This window comes from Notamacropus eugenii, chromosome 1, assembly GCF_028372415.1.
Source record: "Notamacropus eugenii isolate mMacEug1 chromosome 1, mMacEug1.pri_v2, whole genome shotgun sequence".
NCBI lineage: Eukaryota > Metazoa > Chordata > Mammalia > Diprotodontia > Macropodidae > Notamacropus > Notamacropus eugenii.
The window spans coordinates 146,634,434-146,656,702 of NC_092872.1; the positions used below are offsets into that span (position 1 = coordinate 146,634,434).

At 34.4% G+C, this 22,269-nt stretch overlaps 1 protein-coding gene across 2 annotated transcripts in view; it reads left to right on the forward strand.

The window, feature by feature from the left end:
* Positions 1–22,269, forward strand: part of VPS13C (vacuolar protein sorting 13 homolog C) — a 188,637-nt gene that overhangs the window by 46,190 nt on the left and 120,178 nt on the right. For both annotated transcript variants that reach the window (XM_072616388.1, XM_072616396.1), the window contains exons 11-26: positions 1,855–1,982; positions 2,862–2,968; positions 5,908–6,079; positions 8,497–8,559; positions 9,450–9,585; positions 10,118–10,212; positions 11,215–11,357; positions 12,396–12,588; positions 13,037–13,151; positions 13,627–13,763; positions 15,306–15,429; positions 17,776–17,893; positions 18,403–18,532; positions 19,481–19,559; positions 20,388–20,527; positions 20,716–20,869. In XM_072616388.1, coding sequence (XP_072472489.1) covers positions 1,855–1,982; positions 2,862–2,968; positions 5,908–6,079; positions 8,497–8,559; positions 9,450–9,585; positions 10,118–10,212; positions 11,215–11,357; positions 12,396–12,588; positions 13,037–13,151; positions 13,627–13,763; positions 15,306–15,429; positions 17,776–17,893; positions 18,403–18,532; positions 19,481–19,559; positions 20,388–20,527; positions 20,716–20,869 — 2,034 coding nt within the window. The remainder of the gene's footprint in view (positions 1–1,854; positions 1,983–2,861; positions 2,969–5,907; positions 6,080–8,496; positions 8,560–9,449; positions 9,586–10,117; positions 10,213–11,214; positions 11,358–12,395; positions 12,589–13,036; positions 13,152–13,626; positions 13,764–15,305; positions 15,430–17,775; positions 17,894–18,402; positions 18,533–19,480; positions 19,560–20,387; positions 20,528–20,715; positions 20,870–22,269) is intronic.

The following is a 22,269-nucleotide window of genomic DNA, read 5'->3' on the forward strand; positions in this document are numbered from 1 at the left end:
AACATGAAGCTTACTCTCATCACATTCCACTAAAGGAAGGAATAAAATGCACAGTCATTTTGGTATGAAAACCTATCTTACAATATAGGAAGGCGGGGAACAAGGGGATAAACAGGGTGGGGGGGGCGATGGAAGGGAGGGCATGGGGTGGAGGGTACAATTTGAGGTCGACACTCACAGGGAGGGACAGGATCAAAAGAGAGAATAGAAGTAATAGGAAGCAGGATAGGATGGAGGGAAATAGTCTTATAGAACTTATAGTCTTATAGAACACGACTATTATGGAAGTCATTTGCAAAACTACACAGATTTGGCCTATATTGAATTGCTTGCCTTCCAAAGAGAGGGGGAGGGGAGGGAGAAAGGAAAAGAAGTTGGAACTCAAAGTTTTAGGAATAACCGTCAAGTACTGTTCTTGCCGCTAGGAAATAAGAAATACAGGTAAAGGGGTATAGAAAGTTATTTGGCCCAACAGGACAGAGGAGAGGATGGAGACAAGGGCAGAGAGGAATGATGGAGGAGAGAGCGGAGTGGAGATGGGGGCAATTAGAATGCTCGGTGTTTTGGGGTGGGGGGAGGGGACAAGGGGGGAGAAAATTTGGAGCCCAAAAATTCTGTGAAAATGAATGTTAAAAGTGAAATTAAAAAAAATATATTTTATTATGAACTCTGTATTCAAAAAAATAAACATTTCAATTAAAACACCCCCCCCCACAAAAATGAAATTTTATTTTTTTAATTATTGAAATGGTCCTTTAAAAAAATTCTGTATTTTGATTACTAATGAATTGCCATTCTGTAGATATGCTGATTGTTAGTTTAACTTTTTGATTGACTTTTGCAACTTTGGCAAGATACCTGATAGAAGCAAATTGTCAACGGAATAGTATATTTAAAATAATGAATTGTGACATATAGTTAATTTCTAGACAAGGCAGTAGTTAACACATTTTATAGCAGATCTTTTAAATCCTGTTTTCCATCTCAGATTAATTTTTCAAAAATTTCTTCATATAAATATAATATATTTCAATATAATATAAATATAATAATGTAATAAATACAAGTAAAAACAAAATTTATTTATGATCCTGTTTCTGAATTTTACAAAAGATTAACTTGAATTTTGCTTTATTTATTATTTCCTCTTGGATAGAACTGACAGAAAGAACAGTTAAAATAGTGAATGGCAAAATGGTGGGTAGTATCAAAACAGAAAACTGAATGAGTTAATTTTATGTATGTTTGTATAGTTTCCATTTGAAGCCATTCATACACTCAGATGAACCTTGATCCTATCAGTATGTATATTTTCTCCAGTTATGAACCTTGTAGGCCATTTGTGCCTGCCTCTCTTATGTGACTTTCCCATGCTCTCCTGTAGTTTTTCCACAAGGGGTCTGCCCAGCTTGTCAGGCAGTTGAAGCCACAGAATTCCATCATTACTTTTTCCTTTTCCTGTAGTTTACTACAAAATCATTTGTTTGTTATGGTACGCCCGATTTCAGGGTCATATGTAAATAGAGTAGGTACATAGATGCTTTTTGAGAATGGTGGTAGTCTGTTTTTGTAATTTTCATCTTGGTATTTTTTTGTTTGGAGGGGGAGAAGGCAAGATAATTGGGGTTAAGTGACTTGCACAAAGTCACATAGCTAGTAAATATCAAGTGTTTGAGGCTGGATTTGAACTCAGCTCCTGCTGACTCCAGTGCCAGTGTTCTATTCACTGTGCCACCTAGTTGCCCTATCTGGCATTCTGAGTAGCATTTAATTTACCATTTTATTCCATATCATTGTTTCTAAAAGCTTACTTACAGTGGTATAAGTATCTTATGACTTTATGTGTTATTTAAGTTTTTAGGCCAGTATCTGCCTCTGCAAAACTCTATATGAATCCTCATGCAGAAACTGAACTCAAAACACCCAAACTTGATTGCAACATAGAAGTACAGAACATTGCTTTTGAATTGACCAAGCCCCAGGTAAGAGGTAGTTGGAAATTTCTTTGCTCTTAATCAGTTGTAGAATCTTTGCCTTTCTATGCCTTCATCTTGAATATAGCTTTGGATATTTTGAATATTTCATAGAAATTTTATGTGTTTTCTTATATTTTTAAAAATGAGACTCAAATTATTATTTATTATAATCTTTTCTTAAAAGCTGGATCTTGGTAGATTATAGTAAACCACATACACACTTTTTTCTTAGTTATTAATTCAAGTTTCTGGGGATTTTTTTCATGTATGTTTTGAACCTTTTAAAAGTAGGAGCACTTGAAAAATACTGAATAGTGGACCTTTGATTACAGGGGGAAGCCATGCAGTTTAAGACCAACTATTTGTTCTGGGTGGGATTATAAGGATAGGTTCTGAGAAATTGAGGAGGAAGGCTAAGGGACCTAATGAGGGGTTGTACTTCTGTGTCTATTCCACTAGTCTTAAATGACACCTGCATTTCAGAGGCACATGGTTTTACTGGTGGGGGTATTCTCTTCATGTAAATTAAAAAAACTCTTTGTAAGTGGACAGAAAATTAATCACTTAGCCATCCTTTTGGTGATAAATTTTTATCAACTTAGATTGGTAGGTCCTTAGACATCAGGTACACAATATAATGCTAGAAATCTCCCTGCAGCCTTTTTAGCTTTGTGGAACATACCAGAGCTTGCTTTCTCCCAGTACACCTTTTGGAACTCTGTGTTTACTTGACCTAAATAAACCTGTGTTTACTTTACTTGATCAGACTTTCGTGGAGGGTGATATGCTTATTTGGGAAATTTACTTGCCATCTGCAGAATAAAATTTAGTACTTATCTGTATGTAAATGATCAAATAATTACTGTTTTGTTTTTATTTTGATAGTACCTCAGTATGATTGATCTTCTGGAATCAGTGGATTATATGGTTAGGAATGCACCATACAGGAAATACAGACCTTATTTACCATTACATACCAATGGTCGACAGTGGTAAGTTGAAGGTTTATCTTTTAATTCATTCTAGAAAAAGAAGTTATTATGGTTGTCAGGATGTTATGGACATTTTAAAATGTATCTATGATTTGTTTGTTGTGAGTTCTTCCTCTAGGAGGAGGTGGGCTTTTTTCAACCTGTAGATCTCAGTCTATATGCTTCTTTTCATCCTGTGTTTGTTTTTTTTTTCCTTCCATAGGTCTTCCACAACAGGGTCCACCCTGCTTGTTTGGGGCCTTATTCTCCATTTTTTCACATACCATGGATGTATACACACACACACACACACACACACACACACACACACACAGCATATAGGCAATGCATATATACGCAATTTAATATATTTAATAAGTTCAGGCCAGTTTTTCCACTCTTCTTTTCCCATGAAACCAGTTCAGACTCTTTATTCCTTGTACTTTCCTAATCCTATACCTCTATTTGTGTCAATTTCTTACTTGAAATGCTGTCTACCCCATTTCTGCCTATTAATCTCCTACTTATCCTTCAAGACCTTCCTCAAATCTTTTGTTTTACTTTCTTTTATAACCTCAGGTAAAATCTTTGCTCTTTTGAAAAACTTTAGCCCGTTGTACCTCTTTTGGTACTTGTTGCATATATAATTAACTATAATGCATGATTGTAAAAGTTATTTTATTTCCTTCTTCCCCTTATTCTATACTGTAAAAATTCTTGAGGCCAGGGACTACGTTTTATATCTCTGACCTAGAAAAAGTGCTTTGTATATAGTAGGTACTGAGTAAGTATTTATTCTAAATATGATCTAACTGGTATTCCTCTTCTAGACAAGCCCTTTCCCAGTCCATCCTTTGCACTATTATTATCTATTCTAATCATGCCTTAGATCAAAAGTGACTTTAATCACTCTTTACTGCCTCCTTTTCCTGGCAATTCAAGGCCTTCCACAAACTGACAATAAATAGCTAGTCTTCGTAGCTTTGTCTTATAGGCTTTTTTCCAACCAAGTTATTTGTTATCCTTTTTGTGTCATTTTCTCTCTTATCTTTGTGCCTTCAGTTCAACAAGCATTAAATGCCTATTATTTCAAAACACAAGATTAAACATAACTATCCCTTCCCTCAAAGGTGTATAATAATAAGCAGGGGCCCTAAAAGAAGTAGGAGGGGATGGGAATAGGGAAACAGATGATATACTTAGTTGTGCCTGGAGTGGAGACAAAGTCTCTTAGTTGGTAAACCTTTATTAAGCACATAATTTGTGCCAAGCATATAGGAAGGGATGAACAACATCGGATAAAGGAATCAAGAACAAAAAACAGGTTAGTGTCAGATTGGCTAACTATAGGGTGCTTGGCACGTATTAAATATTTAAAGACTGAGTGGCTTACTTGGGATTCCTTTTTAGTAAAGCTATATTTTGGGCTAGGGACATAAAGGCAAAAACAGCCCCTTCTCTCAAGAGGCATAAATTCTAATTAGAATTAGGGGAAACAACCTGTAAATAAATAAGTACATACAGTCTAAATGGAAGGAACACTTAAAGGGAGAAACTCTAGTAACTGGAGGAGCTGGGAAAGACCCTGCTGCAAAAGATGGCATTTGAATTGAATCCTGAAGGAAACCAGTGTTATTAAGAGGGAAAGGTGAAGAGAGAGATCCTTCCAGGCACAGGGGGAAGCTCATGGGGACACAGGGACTTATTTGTAGGGATTAGTGAGTGAACAAGTTTGGGAGAGAAGAAAGATTAAGAGGACGGTATGATGATGGGCATACTCTGATGGAGCAGATAGGATCATATGGGATCAGGGGTATTTGAGGGCCTTGGGAAGTAGAACGGTAACTTTGTCAAAGACTGCCATGACGAAGGAAATAGTAGAGGAATGTCTGAGTGATTTAGATGAGGAGAGTAGGAGAAAAAGGCATTCTTAAAAAGGGAAGGAGAAAAATATAGGTCAAGAGACTGATCAATCTTGAAGAGTAAAAGGAGTTTGCATCCAGTGCAAACTTTTCTCTTAATTGAGGGAGACGTGTTCTGAATTGGGGGTGGGACTAGGAATTTTTGTGTTTTTTTTTATTTAATTTATTTTCAATGAGCAAAAACTCATCGTCTTTCTCTTCCACCTCCTCTCGCCTCGCCTCTGCCCCTCTTCACTGCACTGGAAAAGAAAGAAAAACAAAACCCTTGTAACAAGTATGTATAGTCAAAAAAAGCAAATTTCCATTTTGACCTTGTCCAAAAAATACACACACACACACACACACACACACACACACACACACACACACACACACACAAATGTATGTGTATGTATATATGTATGTGTGTGTATATACATATATATACACATACATGTATGTGTGTGTGTATATATATATATATATATATATATATATATATATGTGTCTCAGTCTGCACCTTGAATCCTCTCTATCACAAGGTGGGTAACACATTTTTTTTTTTCAAAAAGTTTTAATAAAATTTTTCACTTCCAGATTTCCTTCCCTCCCTGCCCCCAGCTCTTTCTCCATCCATTGAAAAGGCAAGCAATATGATTGAGTAGCATGCTTTATCATTAGTTCTCTGGCATTAGAGGGTTATTTCATTTATCAGAGTTCTTAAGTCTCAAGAGTTTTTTTTGGCTTTACAGCATTGGTGTTGTAAACATTGTTCCGGTTCTGCTCACTTACTTCTGCACCAGTTATGCAAGTCTTCCCAGATTTTTCTGAAGCCAGGGGAAGGGAGTTTCAGAATAGTGGCTATGAAAGGTACAATAGGGTTTTTCAGAGAAGTAAAGGGTCCACTGAAGTTATAGGAAATGTTTTTACTGGATTTTTTTTAAGGTGAGTGAAATGTAGTAGGTATTTTTAATGCGGTTGCTGAGGTAAGTTTCATGTGCTTTTTCCTGTTTTTCCTTTGAAAATCTTCAAATTTTCTATTAAAAACCCCTCTTGCAGGTGGCAGTATGCAATTGCTGCTGTTCTTGAAGTTCACATAAGACGATCTGCGCAGATGTGGTCCTGGAATAATATAAGAAAACACAGACAGTTTCTCAGGCGTTATAAAAATGCATACAAAAACAAGCTAACCCAGAGCAAAATCACAGAGGAAGTACAGAATGAAATTCAGGTATTTCCTGCTTATTTAGTACTATTTGTAATTGGCTTTATTTTGGAATGTCTTTATTAATGATTAAAGAAAAATGTGGGTTTACTTCTGAATCTTTTTGACTTCAAAGTCATAAGTCTTGATTTCTTTTAGTTAGTGACCTTGATCTAAAAACAAATTTTGATGAATGTGAACTTTTCATTTATATGTTATTTTAATAGAATATTAATTTTGGCATGTGCTGTTTTGCAGGAAATTCCTAATTTTCACATTCACATTTAAATTTTTTTCCATTGTTGACTAATAAAAGTAGCAATATAGTAATAATTACATTTAGTATTATATATTTCTTCCAGGAAACTCAAATTTAAAAAAAATAAAATATAGTTCATCAGCATTTTGATGTAACAGGTGGTATTTACATAGTTTAGCAGCTTGGACATAGAAGAACTGATGCACGTAATGATTTGCTCTGAGTCATGGAACCTGATCTCCATTCTTCCCAATTCAAACTCCAGTTCTGCTATTGATTCATCATGTGAACTCTGAATTGAGTCCTTATTCTTTTAGATTTTTGATAAGGGAGAAGAGAGAATATTCACTCCAGTGGTATTTTTGGATCCCCCAAACCAGTTTGTTTTTTGCTCAGATCAATGTTCTAATAAACCATCAAAGACCTTGAAGCCCATAAAGTTTTGTTTGTGAAGGGATAGAATTAATAATCAATCAAATACTTGCTATTTTCCTGGTGTTGTGCTTGGTTCTAGGGATATAAATATAACAAATGAAACAATGCTTCTATTTTGACAGAGGAGTCAACAGGGGCATAAAAATTGTATGCAGAAAAATATGATGAGAATAAGTACAAATGGAATAGAGTAGTTTCAGAGGGATGACACTAACAGTCAAATGAATCAGGAAAGGCTTCATATAGAAAGTGGCTTGAGCTTTTTCTTGAAGGAAAAGATTGTTGTTAACTTTGGAGAGAGCAAATTCAGTCTCATGTTAAGATCAGTAGTCAGATTGCAAAAGAAATGAGTAAGAGGAGAGGAAGTGGAAGCAGTGAGTGGATACAACTTTTTCAAGGAGTTTGACTGAGAAAGGGAGAAGACATATAGCTTAAGGGGATGACAGCGTGAAGTAAAAGTTTTATAAAGATGAGGGAAACTTGGATATGTTTGAAGGCAGTAAGGAAGAAATCAGTAACGAGGGAGATGTTGAAGATGACAGCAGTGAGGAGAGTAGGAATCAGAGTGGAGGGTGGAGAATAATTGAGGTTGCAGTCTGCTGGATAAGACAGAATCGGTAAGATCAGTGGGATCAAAGACACATGTACAGGCCTTGGCAGGGAGAAAGGCTACCTCATTGACAGAGGCAGGGAAAAGGAGGAGAGAGCAGGGTGTGATGGTTTGGATGTAAGTCACTAGGGAGAAGAGGGTGCTCATCTTGAATGGTCTCAGTTTGCTTAGTAAAGTAAGAGTCAGATTACTCAACTGAGAGAGAGGAGGGAAAGGGTACTATAGGAGGCTTGTATAAAGAAGGGAAGGTTGGGAAAAGCTTTTGTGGGGAAAGATAGGCAGTCAGTTAAAGAATAATTAAAGGATTGCTTTGCTACAGTGAACCTCCAGTAAAAGCTGGATAATGTAAATTTATAGTCTGTCCAGTTAGCATAGTTTTATAACATCATTCAGCTCAGTTCATCACTATGAGTAATAAGGAGGGGGATGGTAGATTAACCCCCTAGGCTGAGGTTTGGCAAGGAATGAATGGTGATAGGGCAAAGCATTTCAGAGTAGAAGTCAGTTTTAGAGTTTAATTGGCTTGCTATAGGAGAGGGAGGGAAGTGAAGTCTGAGCCAGGGTAATGGCCTGAGAAAGACCTGACAGGTGAAGGGATTGGAGGCCCCTGTGAGGACAAGAATGTGTTTTGTAGAGTATAGCATAGAGAGAAATGGAATTATGTAATAAGATAGATAGAAGAAGGTTGAGTTTTTCATTAAGGAAAGGGAATACTTGTGGGTAATGGTAGGTCCAATGTGTGACTAAAGTAGAGTGAAGGAGTAGGTCATCAGATTTAAGAAGAAAGGTACTTGAGGGACAGAGACAGTCCTTACCAGCTAAAAGCATGAGTAGATGATATGTAAACAAGACTTCTTTTTGAATGTTTGTATTTCCAGTTATGTTCTTAAATCTTACTATGAATAATAAGACATACAGAGAAATCTTACTTTCAGACTTTTTTATGAAGTGATTGTTACCTTGTAGAATTTATTTTCCCTCATTTTAAAGCACTGTTGATCCAAAAATAGACTTTTTTTCATGAAGTTTTTGCAGAAGGACAAGAAATTGTTTGGATGAACATAAATGATTTGGTTAAAAACATCTCTTGGGTCTTTTTAGTCATTCATTTACTTAAGTGTCTATCTTTTTGTTTTATAGGACTTGGAAAAGATTCTTGATGTTTTCAACATTGTTTTAGCAAGACAACAAGCACAAATTGAAGTAGGTGACTTTTTCTAGCTTGTTTTATATTTCTAAGCATTTTGTTATCATTAGTTATTTAAGCCTAACATCCAAAAATCTAATTGTAATATTTGATGAAACAACTTAAACAGACCTGTATCTCATTAACAGTTATGCATTGATTTATTTCAGTATAAATGGTTCTCAAATTAGACTAAGAAAATGACCATCAAAGTGACTGAGTTGAAAGTCAGATTAGTTCTTATTGAGAAATTAGATATTTTATCCCCTTTTCCCATGTCCCTACATAATTAGCATAAACAGTTGAGAGACTCCTATATGTAAATTCTGAGTTGAACAGAAAGATATGTTAGAGTTTTCTTATATAGCATTGTGGACAGTAGAAAGAGTAGTGACTATGAAACTAGACGGTTTGAGTTTGGTAAACAGATATGTCACTTTTTAGCCATGTGACGATGGGCAGGTCATTTGATTTCTCTGTTCCTTAGTTGCCTGCGTGTTGGTTAAAAAAAAAAGAGGCAGTTTAGCACAGATGTCAGTTACGGTACTTTTCAAAATTGAAATATATGGGGTTTTATGGGCCCACATTTCAGGTTTAATTGGTATAGGAAATTTTCTCTACCAGTGCAGATCAGTAACTTTTCTACAGCTTAAAGTTTTAGAGAGTTAAGTGACTTCCTGAAAATTTAAGTGATTTTCCCAGACTCATACAACAAAGACTGTAAAGTGTTAGCAGTGGGTTTTGGATCCAGTTCCTTTTGACTACAGTGATAAATAGCTCCCAATTCACTACACTTCGTTGCATAGTATATTTCCTAGATATAATATTTTCTTTTTCGAGTGCTCTTTTCTAAAGATGTGAATTTAGTAAAATTGAAATATATTAAGAAATCTTTTTTACTTTTTAGGTGATTCGATCTGGGCAAAAATTGAGAAAAAAATCAACTGATACAGGGGAGAAGCGTAGTGGAGGCTGGTTTAGTGGCTTTTGGGGTAAGAAAGAAACCAAGAAAAAAGATGATGACGAATCCTTGGTTCCTGAAAGTAAGTTTCAATTCAAATTAATGTGTACTTCAAATTAATGTAGAGAAGTGCAACCCATATTCATTCTTGTCGAAATAATTTACACAATTCTCTAAAATAATATGAAATAAGGATATAGCATACAATATTTGTAAGTATATTTTCTGAATAAGATAGAGTGAATAGATTTTTATTTTGATCCTTTATAAAGGGTGTATGTATTGGAAAATAGACAAGAATTTCATAGAAGGGGTTGAAAGGATTGTGTTAAATAAGCACTAATAGAACAGCAACAGCAATAATGATAATAATAAACTACATAATAACTTACCTGTAATCATAAAACTTTTACATGCTAAACTAATACTTAATTCATAATGCAGCGTTCCTTGAATTTCCTATTCAAGGAAATATAGATGTAATTAAACTACTTTAACACTTTGACTGGGTCTTGCTGAGTACTTTAATCAGACTTTTTAATATATTTTTAGCTGTCATACTTAAATTATCTTTCTGTAATAGTACCCTAAAATATTTAGAATTTTTATTATAGCCATTGATGACCTCATGACTCCAGAGGAAAAGGCAAAACTCTTCACTGCCATTGGATATAGTGACAGTACCCACAATTTAACTTTACCTAAGCAGGTAAATATGTTGATAAAATAAATATCATACTTCTTAATTTTGTTCTAAGCTTGAAAGGGTTAAAATATGAACCAGTCTGGGAAAAGGGGTTATAACATATTTTAGTTTAAGTTTAACTTTTATTTCAATGTGATATTCAGTTGCTGGAGACAAAGTGATAAAAATAGTTGGAATCTGGAGCTTGGAGTCAGGAAAACTTGAGTGCCAATCCTTCCTCTGATAGATACTAGATGCATGGCTCTGGATAATTCACTTATGGTCTGTGTGCCAGGAGTTTTCTTATTAGTATTCTTAACTTTTGAATATCTTTTGTTAGATCTTTGCTTATTAAAATTCTTTCTCCTGCTTAGGTTTGAGAATTACCTAAAAAAATCCATAGAGTTGGGATTTTGTTTATATCATGTTATTACTTTTTATGATCCTCCATACATCTGTTTTGTTGTAGTCTTATAATTTTAGAAAATTTGATTTTTCATGAAATTCTCTTATGATGTTCTTTCTTGATGACAGTCAAGTCATCGAACCATGAACAGTTTTATATCACCAGGTTATTGTGGGATCAAAAGAGATAATGTATATAAGATGCTTTGTAAACCTTAGAGCTAAATGTTAACTCTTACTGTGGAAAGAGCACTGGACTTGAAGTCAGAAAGATATGAGTTCAGATGCTACCTGATTAGCTGTATCACCTTGGTGGGCACCTGGCTTTTCTGAGCCTCAGTTGTCTATTTGTAGAATGCCTGTAATACCTACTTTGCATTGTTGTGAGGATCACATAAGATAGTTTCTGTAAAATGCTTTGCAAAACTTAATGTTAATATTTTGGCTGTGTTAATTATTATTTAACATGTTAATTATTTAATTATATATTACAATTATTACTATTAGTTATTTAAATTCAATTAATTTAATCTTTGCATATAGTATATATTGAATACGGACTTGTTTTGCAAGAAAATAGAAACTACTTAAACTTTGTTTAAAAATTTTCTTTTTCTCTAGTACATTGCCCATGTAATGACACTAAAACTGCTAAGTACATCTATTACAATCAGAGAATACAGAAATGTTCCAGAGATACTTAAAGTACAAATTATTGGCTTAAGCACTCAAGCTTCTCAGAGGCCAGGAGCACAGGCACTTAGGTAAGTTAAAATGAAAATAATTGAGATTTTTATTTTTTGTGTTATATGAACAACAAAGATATATAAATACATACATAGTGCTCCCCCACAATGTCCTTATCCTCATGTTTAAAAAGATAAGCCATGTGAATACTTTAAGATCAGAGAAGCTTAGAGTTGACTGGAACTAAAAAGTTGGAAGGAAAGGTCTAGAGAAAGCATCAAATTATTTATAAATTTATGGTGAGCATCAACTATATCTGAGGGACCCCAGATAAGTTTGTTTTTTAACTAAGACATTCTGCAGCCCCTAGAGTTCACAGCTACATATTATATCACATTATTGTGATTGATTTTTTTTTTAAATAAGCAAATTCTCTTTTCTTGTTCCCTCTGTCTTCCCATTTTCACTCCTTTTAAAAAGAAACTGTGCAAGACAGTGGGGCATATTTTCTTGTGAGAGTAGATGCTGAGGGCTTTGCCCATCTTCTTTACATTCCAGAACTAGAAGAAACCAGGAATAGAAAACTGTAGTCAATTATTTCCCAGATATGTAGCAAAATAAGGGCCAATAATGAAAGACATTTGAATAATTGAGTTAGGTAGCATTAAATTCATCCAGGCACACAAAAAGTTAATGAATAAGTTAAAAATAATGCTATAGAGTATGTCAGAAGGCAGTATTTGATTAAGTAGTTGAGGGAATGACACAAACAACAAGGAGTGAAAAAAATTGAAGCTTCATGGAAAAATGGATCCTTTTCCATTTAACTCCTATTGGCCGTGGACAGGTCAGAGCAGGGTCTAGGAGATGAGAAAATCTAAATTGTATTTGGATGGCCAGTGAATAGATAAATTTGTCCTGGAAGGAAGTAACAGAAGACAAATTTGAAAGGTATTGTGGTTTGAGATTTTGTAGGGCTTACCTGCTTATTTGGACTTAGTACTTTGGCTTGAAAATGTAATTCTTTCTCTGAAAGAATTTTATGATTGATTTTTTTCCCATCCATCACATTAAAGCAAACTTGCATTTAATCTTTTTTCTTTTTTGGTGTGTAGGGTAGAAGCAAAATTGGAACATTGGTATGTAACTGGTCTAATGCAGCAAAATATTGTTCCATCTCTTGTCGCCTCCATTGGGGATACCAGCTCATCACTGCTTAAAATTGAATTTGAGACCAATCCAGTGGATAGCACTGCTGATCAAACTCTAGTAGTTCGGTCTCAACCTGTAGAGATCATTTATGATGCAGTAAGTACAACAATGGAAAATGTGAAACATTTCCTAATCTCATTTTAGTCTGATTTGGGCCAACATTAGGAAGTTTTCCACCTTAGGGTGTGTGTTTGATACCTGTGATTTAGATCACTTTGTGGATGTGAGGGCCTGTGGTTCTGTTTCTGTCTTCCAAGCTGCTACTCTCTTTCCTTTTAATCCCTGTGAAACCTGTGTCTGCCAAATCTTCCTGCCCTCTATCATACAATTTTCCAGAGTCCCTGGCTTTACTCTTTGGGAGGCTTATAAGCAAGAAGGGTAACAAAGAATCATTTCCAATTTTTGGTCCTAATATTTCGAGAGAATGCAGTAAAGCAGTATTGCAAGACTGAAGTTATCCAGGAACTGAGCTGAATCTTGGGATAATGCAGTGTAAAAGTAATATTTGTTAAATGAAAAGATTAGTTTAATAATTATTTTGCAGAAAACAATAAATGCAGTGGTAGAATTCTTTCAAGCAAGTAGGAGTTTAGACCTTGAGCAGATAACATCAGCAACATTGATGAAACTGGAAGAAATTAAAGAGAAAACAGCTACAGGTAATTTATTTGAGCATTTTATTATTTGTGATGACAAACAGGATTTCTGACATTGAATTCTGAATTGCAAAAAATGTACATGCAACCTGAACTGTGATTTTCCAATAATAATATCGATGTTTGGAAAAATCTATTTTGAAGTACTTACTGCATTGTCACTTTCTGGGCCCAGTGTGAAACCAAAAATATGACACATCTTCTAGATCATATTTGTAAGCTCGTGATTATTGACTTTAAATTCTGAAAGTCATAACAATCTACTTCCCTGGAGTACATTATTTTCTTGTTCATCTATCTGGGGTACTTGGAATGCTTGCTTGGAAACAGTCATGAACTATTTAAAATAGTCAAAAATGACTGTTTTATCTTTGTGTAATGTTCTTTTTTCATTTTGTATTTTTAATGTTTGCTAATAATTTGTATTTTTTAACTTGTCCATTTAATAGATTTTTTATTGTCAACTTGTCATTTTTAGGACTTACCCACATTATTGAAACACGGAAAGTTCTTGATTTAAGGATTAATTTGAAGCCTTCCTACCTCATACTACCAAGGACAGGATTCCATCATGAAAATTCAGATATTCTAATTTTGGATTTTGGTACCTTTCAGGTGTGTGTATGTGTGTGTGTGTGTGTGCGTTGTATTGTTTTCTACATTCAGTGTTTATTCTCACAAAAGCTCATTTCCAGTTTTTAATCCTTTCCTTAAATCATCTTATATTGTCTCAATCTGTGTACTTTGAAACTATTTTAAAATGATTTTCTTCATCATAGATTTTTAATACAGTCTGAGAAAAGTTACTGATTTTTGTTTTCAAAAGTTTCAAAAGTTACTGTGTTTTCAAAATTTTGTGAATCGTTGTTGGAATTTTTTTTCCTATTGAAGTTAAGGCAAATTCATGAATATTTATTTGTTAAGTGACTAGCATTTGTTAAAGAGGGAGAAGGAGCTTTGCTGGTGAAAGCTAAATCTGAAGGCAGAGGCTGAGATTTTGAAGAGTTTAATCCTGGATCCCCAGCCCTTTGGCCATTATGGGCTTAGGAATGGGAAAACAGTAGTAGTGAAAGTAAGGCCGAGATGACCTAACTGCATTGGTGGTACTTGAGGGAAGGAAGAATAAAGCCAAACCCCAGGCTGTGGAACTGCAGCTGCTGTTCCACATAACTACTGGCTCAACTAGTCAGTTCAACATGCATTAAACATTTTTTTATTGATATTTTATGGTGTCTATTCCTACTCTTCTCACAGAGAACTTTCTACATGCTAAGTAAAGTTTTTTTAAAGAAAAAGGAGAAAAAATAAGCACAACCAATTTAAGATTTTGAAAAAAAAAATCTGATCATATATCCAGTGTTTCACATCTGTGGATTGTCCATTTCTGTAAAGAAATGAGAAGTGTTTTCTCATATTTCTTCTTTGGGGGCCATGCTTGTTTTTTGTACTTTTTCTGAATGCATTTTCAATTATTTGTGGTAGAGTTCTTTTTCTTTACATTGGTGTAACAGCAAGCATTTATTAAGCATCTGTTATAGCTAATGATAAGTTCTGGGCCTGAAGTCAGGAAGATCTTAGTTCAAATCCAGCCTCAGATACTTACTAGCTGTGTGACTCTGGATACTTAATCTGTCTTCCTCAGTTTCCTCATTTGTAAAATGGGGATCATAATTGTGGCTCCCTCTAAAATGGGGATCATAATTGTGGCTCCCTCTTGGGATTTTTGTGAGGATCAAATGAGATTCTAATTATAGAGCATTTAACATAGTGCCTGTGCATAATAGGCACTTAGTAAATGCTCATTCCCTTCCTTCATTCCTAGGCATATCTAGGCACTTTCTGGAGGTGTGAGGAAGGGGAGGGGAAGAGTACAGCATATACACGAGTCAATACAAGATTCACTGAAAATTGTTACCACTACTAGAAATGCAAAAGAGATACAAAGTAATTTTGGTAGGGTTATTCTCAAACCCTCCTGCCTCCCAGGAGAAAACTGAGAACAATGAATGTGAGTGGGGGCAAGGTCTTAGTGGCTTAGTAACAGGAATCATCCTTCTGCTTTAGAGAGAACTATTCACTTCTTTGCTACTTAATCTAACTAAAACGTGTTTAATGTATGTGTGGGGGAATAAATTAAATCTTTTTTCTTCACTGTAGCTAAACAGCATAGGTCAAGGTGAAAGACAAACTACTACTTCATCCCTAGAAGAAATAATGGACAAAGTGTATGACAAGTTTGATGTTGAGATTAAAAGTGTCCAGTGCCTTTTTGGAAGATCAGGTAAAAATTTCTTGCTATGATTTTGGGATCCAGGAATTCTAATGCTGGTTGCCATGTCAAATACACAGGCACAAGAATATCTAGGTGTAGGCCTGTCACTGGTCCTAAGGAGTATCAGTGAACATTCTTACTACTGCTAGAAGTACAATTCACAGTGTCTCCCTCCTTATACTTCTGAATCTCAGCCCAGACATAATGACGCCTTTTCTAATGTGGTCATAATATTTGACAGTACCCAAAGAAATTTAAAATTTTTGTCCCAATAGAACAAAATGTAATTGAGTTACTTTAGCCAAAGAACTAACCAGCTACACTTTTAGTGTGTTTTATTGCCTCTAACACAAATGCTTTTGCATCACTCAAATATTTATTACGTGTATGTTCAAGAGTTTATCCGGCATGAACTGTGCTGGTTGCTGGGGATACAGGTCCAAGAATGAACAAATCTCTATTTTCATTTGTTCTCTTTTTCAGAGATCTTTAAAACTATTGTGTATCTCTTTACTATGAAGTCTAAAATTCTCCTAATATTAATTTTCCAATTTTAAAAAACAATAAGTGCTTTTTGTTATCAAAATTAAAATGGTTTGCACCAGCTATTATTTATTTTCTCTTGGTTAACAAGCTTGTTTTGAACATTCCTGAATGCACAAAATTGTTGGGAATTCAAAGTAAAAACATACTCTCTGTTCTCATTGAGTTGCGTTGTAACATTCTGGCTGCTTAACCAAGGTCATATAACTAGTAATTACCAGTACTGAGACTCAGATCACAAAAATCATGAGATTTCAGAGTTGGAAGGGACCTCAGTGCTCATTTGTTCATCCCACATATGAAAAAGAATCTTCTTTGCACATGCATAGCAAGTGATTGTCCATGGTGGTGCCTCCCAAGGCAGGTGGACTATCCTACTTTGGGGTAGCTTTAATTTTTAGAATACACCAAGCTTCAGTCAAAGCCGCCTTTGCAGTTTCTACCAGTTGCTCCGAGTTCTGTCTTCTGGAGCCAAAGAGAACAAAGAATCTAATCCACGTTCCATGTGACATATGATTGAAAATAGTGATCATGTCTTTCCTGAGTCTTTTTCTTGGCTAGACATCTCCAATTCCTTCAACTGGACTTCATGTCATGAACTGTGTCCTTTTTACCAGAGGAAGGTTACCTTCCTCTGGATGTTTTTTTATCTCCTCTTTATCCTTCCTAAAATGTATTGCCTAGAACTGAACACATATGTGGTCTGTTCTGGTTAGAATATTCCTGGATATGATGTTACTTCTATTGCTGCCTAATATTATATTAGCTTTCCTGGCTGCCATATCACAAACTGCCATCTTGATGGGCCTTCTTCATCTTTGATTCGTGAAGTTGATTTTTTGAACCCCTGTGTAAGACTGTCATTCCTTTTCACTTTTTTCATATTATTAGATCCAGCCGTGTGTTCTGTCCTCTCATTGTTGACACTTAACTGTGATAGTTATCTCTCCCACCTTTTTATTATCTAGGGATTTGGTAAGGATGTGCTATAAGACTTTATCCAAATCATGTTAAAAGTGTTAAATGAGAAAGAACTAAGCACAGATCCTCAGGGTACTCTGCTAGAGACTTCCTTCCAAGTTGAAATTGAAGTAGAATTTAATGTTCTTCAGTCATGCAAATTTCTTTTTTTTCTATAAGAGTAACATGGAAGATTATTAAATGCTTTGATTAAATGGGGGTAAACACAACTTTTCCTGATTCCCAAATCCAGTATTTTTGGCTCTGTACTATGTTCTCAGTTACCTTGCTCTTTTTTTCTTTAAATTTTATTGTATATTGTTCTTTTGGTTCAGTTTTCTTTGTATCAATTCAATTAAGTGAATATCAATATCAAGTAAGTGAAACCTTCCCGGGTTTCACATAAATCCTCATAATTCTCTGTTTCTTTTAGCATAATATAGTATTTCATTATATTTGTGTACCACAATTTGTGCAGCCATTCTCCATTTGATAGATTCTTACTTTATTTCTAGTTTTCTGCTACCATAAAAAATACTGCTATCATTATTTTGGTATATACATTTTCACCCTTTTTCTTTCTATTCCTATAATTTGCTAATAAATTTTGGGATTAAAATGGGTCTTATTAACCTGCACATTTTTATTTGCTTTGAAAGTGTATAGCCCATACCGCCACTATCCAAATAAATATAAATCTATGTGAATTGGTTAGAGTATACTCACATCTTTACCCTCTGTTAATGTTTCTTAATTATTTTTGAGCAACATCTGGATTTTTACCAAATCTCTGTAATAAGAAAAAAAGAATGTAGGTAATTTCTCTCAATGTTTTGCTAATTTTTTGTAAAGGGGAAGATTGGAAAAAAGTCCGATTTCAGCACCCATCATCTTTGCATATATTACAGCCTATGGATATCCATGTTGAATTAGCTAAGGCTATGGTGGAAAAAGACATTAGAATGGCCAGGTAATACATGTTTGTTATGTGAATTTCTTTCTTTTGTAAGAGAAATTTAACTGCTTCGGTTACTTGATTCTGATCAAAAAAAGGCAAGTTTCTTTAAGTGATATCTCATCTCTTACTTAAAGTTAAAATATTTTATGGTGGAATTGTGTGATTTGACAGCTCTTTATATAAAGATTTATAGTCTTTGAATGTTGACTGTGGTGTGTGTTTTCAAGTAGAAGTAGAGACCCTCATCATTAGTAAGTGTGAATGATGTAAATGTAAAATAAAATGTAAAATTTGAATACTCTGTAGGGTCAGTAAAAAATTAACAAAGCTTTTATTATCTATGGGAATTTTAAAGTGAGATTGCATTTTGAGGTGAGATCAATATTCCTGTGATACTGTGCTTCTGTGCATTGTTATATCTAGATTAATGCACTCTTAGATTGAGGCATATGATGGTAGAATGGGACATAATTACAAAGACATGCTTGGAAAAATAAACTAGCTTTAAATTTCATTTTCAGATTTAAAGTTTCAGGTGGACTTCCTTTGATGCATGTGAGATTATCTGACCAAAAGATGAAAAATGTACTGGATTTGATTCACAGCATCCCCCTGCCAACAAAATCAGATGTACCATCTCCAGAGAGAAAGGTACATGCATTTGAAAAACATTTTAAATTTATTATTTTTGGTAGCTTTTCTTATTTTTTTGCAACTTATTTTGGCTTTTCAGTTTTTCTTCAAATCACTTTCACCTCATGTAGGGATTTTTTTGAGTTTTAGGTGGTTCGATGTTTATTTTGCCAGTTCTTGATAAAACTGCAGTATTGAATTTTTAAAACTTGGAACTCACTTCCAGAATTGATTTAGTATACTAATGGACTGGTGCATTTATGGTAAGCCAGGTATGTGAGGGAAATATAGCAGCCAACAAAAGAGCAATTTCCCCAAGTATTATGGGACTCCATCAGTATAGCCAGGCATAGAATTCTCTGTATTAGACTGCAGCTTGTTTGTCATATACCTCATAATATGGAAAGGTTAAAAGTTCTTGACCAGTCTTTGAATTTGCCTGCAGAAAATGAAGAAAGAATTGAGTTGTCACTTACTGTAAACTGGAATTGTTAGAATATTAACTTTATAGTGCCATTTTTACGAGAAATGAACTAATTTTATACTGGTAATAGTTATTATCTTTTATTGCCTTTCTGATCATGCTTACAGGGTATTTTTTACCATAAATAATTGTATTTGTATATGTGCATATATATTTGTATATATATGTATATGTGTGTGTGTGTATGTACAGATGTGTGTGTGTGTATATATACATATATAGTTGCATTTTTTCAGTATTTATGGAGGTCTAATATTGGAAAATTCTAGCTAGGTATAAAAGAAGAGTTAATTGTGTATATGATGTGACTTATTAAAAGATATGTCTGTCTATATAAAATTACTCTTTGTGAATTTAACTCTGAATAATTCATTATACATTTATTAAGCATCCAAATTGTGCTAGACCCTGGGGCTCCAAAGATAAATAATTCTTGTCTTCAAGAGCTTACCTTTTATTTTTACTTCTCCATTCTTTTCTAGGTAGCATCTATTCCCATTATTTCTCATGGAACAAAAAAACTACTTACCAGTTCACTGCTGCTAGAAGAAGTAGAATCAGGTGAGAAAATATAGATTATTGAGTTGCTGTTTAAAAATTCTATAAACTGATGCTCGAGAAATTAAGATGTACAAAAATAATAAATTCTGTAGCAATTTACTAATATCATGGTGCAGTGCAAAGATCTTGACTATCAGGATGCGTCAGTTTTAGCCATAGCTAAACCATAGGTAGCTGTGTGAACTAGGCAGGCCCCTGAGTCAAAAAAATCTAGGTTTCTTTACATGTAAGTTAAGAGGTTAGACTAGTTGATGTTACAAAACCTTAAATGCTGTAGTTGTAAATGTGAGGAATAAATAGTCTTCTTAAAAACACTTCTTAAGTTGACTTGTATTTGTAACCAAGAATGAAAATTTAAAAAAAATAAGGAAACAGTGGTACTGTCCATGGTGTAGAATGGAAATAGTATTCTTCCTGGGAAACCATTTGTAAGAATATGACATTTTTGTGTAGTTGCAAGTCTGCGAGGGGAAAAACAACAGCAGCAACCTCAGCAACAATAGCTGCATGTCTGTAGCCCTTTAAGGCTGATCTTCACAACATTCCTGGGGGCAGAGGAGGAGATGGAGGAAGACCAGGTCACATAGTAAGTGTCTAAGTCAGGATTTGAACTCAAGTCCAACAACCCTTTATCTTGTTGGGCACTCCAGCTGTCACAACAATAAGTTGAGTCATTTTTTGGCACTTAAACATTAAGACTGATGTGATCCTGGTATTAAGATTTTTTAGGGTAAATGATGTTTTAATAATGGTTGATTGAAATTTAGACTATTTTATGTAATTTTCAATTATGATATTTCAGGTTAAATAAATATTTCTTTCCTGTAGAGTCTGATGATGAATATTTTGATGCTGAAGATGGAGTACAACTGACTAGTAGAAGTGTTAAAGGATCTGAGATAATTAAAGACACAGAACCCTTAAATGAAGAGCTCATTGACCTTCAGCTCAAATTTGAAATTAAAGAGGTACATACTAATCACTTACCCTAGGAATATCTACATGTGATTTATTATCCTTATAAACTGCTACAGGAAAAGAATGCAAGCTCAAATATATTTATTCCCTTCCCTCCAAATTATGAAAATGAAGTATTCAATTTTGAAATGTGGGTTTAACTTCTACCAACTTTTACTTTACTGCCCTCTCTACTTAGGTGATTTTGGAACTTACCAAACAACAGGAAAAGGAAGATACAGTTCTTGTGTTTAATGTAATACAGCTGGGAACAGAAGCTACTGTTAGACCATTTGACATGGTTGTAGTATCTTATTTGAAGAAAATAAGCTTGGATTACCATGAAATTCAAGGTAATATTTATAAAAACCAAAATAGTGGATTATTTTATGTTGCTTAATTAGACCTCACTACCTTAAATACTGGAAAATTCATTATTCTAGATTTTTGCTAGATTAAATAGAGACAAATACTGATTCTTAGACCATTATTTTTTGTTTTTGTCTGAGTAGGAAACTAGATATCATCTTCAGGTTAGGAATAAAGTGACCTTTTAGTGAAAGAAGTAACCCCATCAATTGTAAATTGGAATAAAAGGCCATTAAAATAAATCTTATTGATATGTTTTGTTTTTATATCTGCTACATCTTACAGTACGCTCTTACCACTTCCAAAAGCAATCCTTATTTTAAAAAATAATGAAAAAGAAGAAAAAAAGCAGTTCAACAAGCCTAACATTTTGAAAATTTCTACCATGCACAGTGTTCTACACCCATCACCTCTTATTACTTTAAAGAAGGAGGAATACTCCTTCTCAGCTACTGTGGGGCCACACTTGGCCATTATGACTTGGCAACATTCAGTTTTGATTGTTTTGTTTTTCTGTTTACATTGTAATCATTGCATATATAGGTTTCCTAGTCATGCTCCCTTCAGTTAATATAATGCTTTCCTTCTTGAGCTGTATTAATCATATTTCTTTTCTCTTAAAACTTAATTTGTCTTAAAACTTTCTTAAAAAAATAATAGTCCAATACATTCACATTATATAGTATGTTTAGTAATTTGCCAGTTGATGGACATCTGCTTTGTTTGCAGTTGTTTGCTACTACAGAAAGTGCTGCTATAACTATGTTGATGTCTGTGGCTTTATTTTTGGTCATTGACTTTCTTGGAGAATATCCCTAGGAGTGAAATCTCTGGGTTGGGTCAAAGGATATGGATATTTTAGTCACTGCAAAAAGACTAGGTAAATAAGAAGTTTGTATGTAAGTCTTCTTTGAATGGAGGGCATTATATGAGAGGTTAGGAGAAAATTGCTCCAATGCCTTAATGTATCTCAATTTCCTCATTTTAAGGAGGTTCTCCTAAGAAATTGAGGATATTGTTAGCTGTTTGACAGTAACTGTATAGCTTCTTAGAAAAACCTCCTTATTGTCTATTGCCTCTGTACTTTCAGCCACTGTTTTATAAAGGTATAAAAGGCATTTTAATACCTGTTGAAAGCAGAATATGAAGTTTATCTTCATTATGTCTGCTTTCCCCTCAAGTTTCTTATTGCTGTTTGTTCCTCAGACTGATTGTGAAGATACTAGTTATAGAGGAGGGAAGTTGTGTTAGAGTGGAAAGAGTGATGAACTTAGGTCTAGGAAGGTTCTTAGACACTTACTGGGCCTGTGACCCTTCACAAGTCACATAACCTTTCTCATCCTCACTTTCCTCATCTGCAAAATGGGGGGCTGTGATAATACCT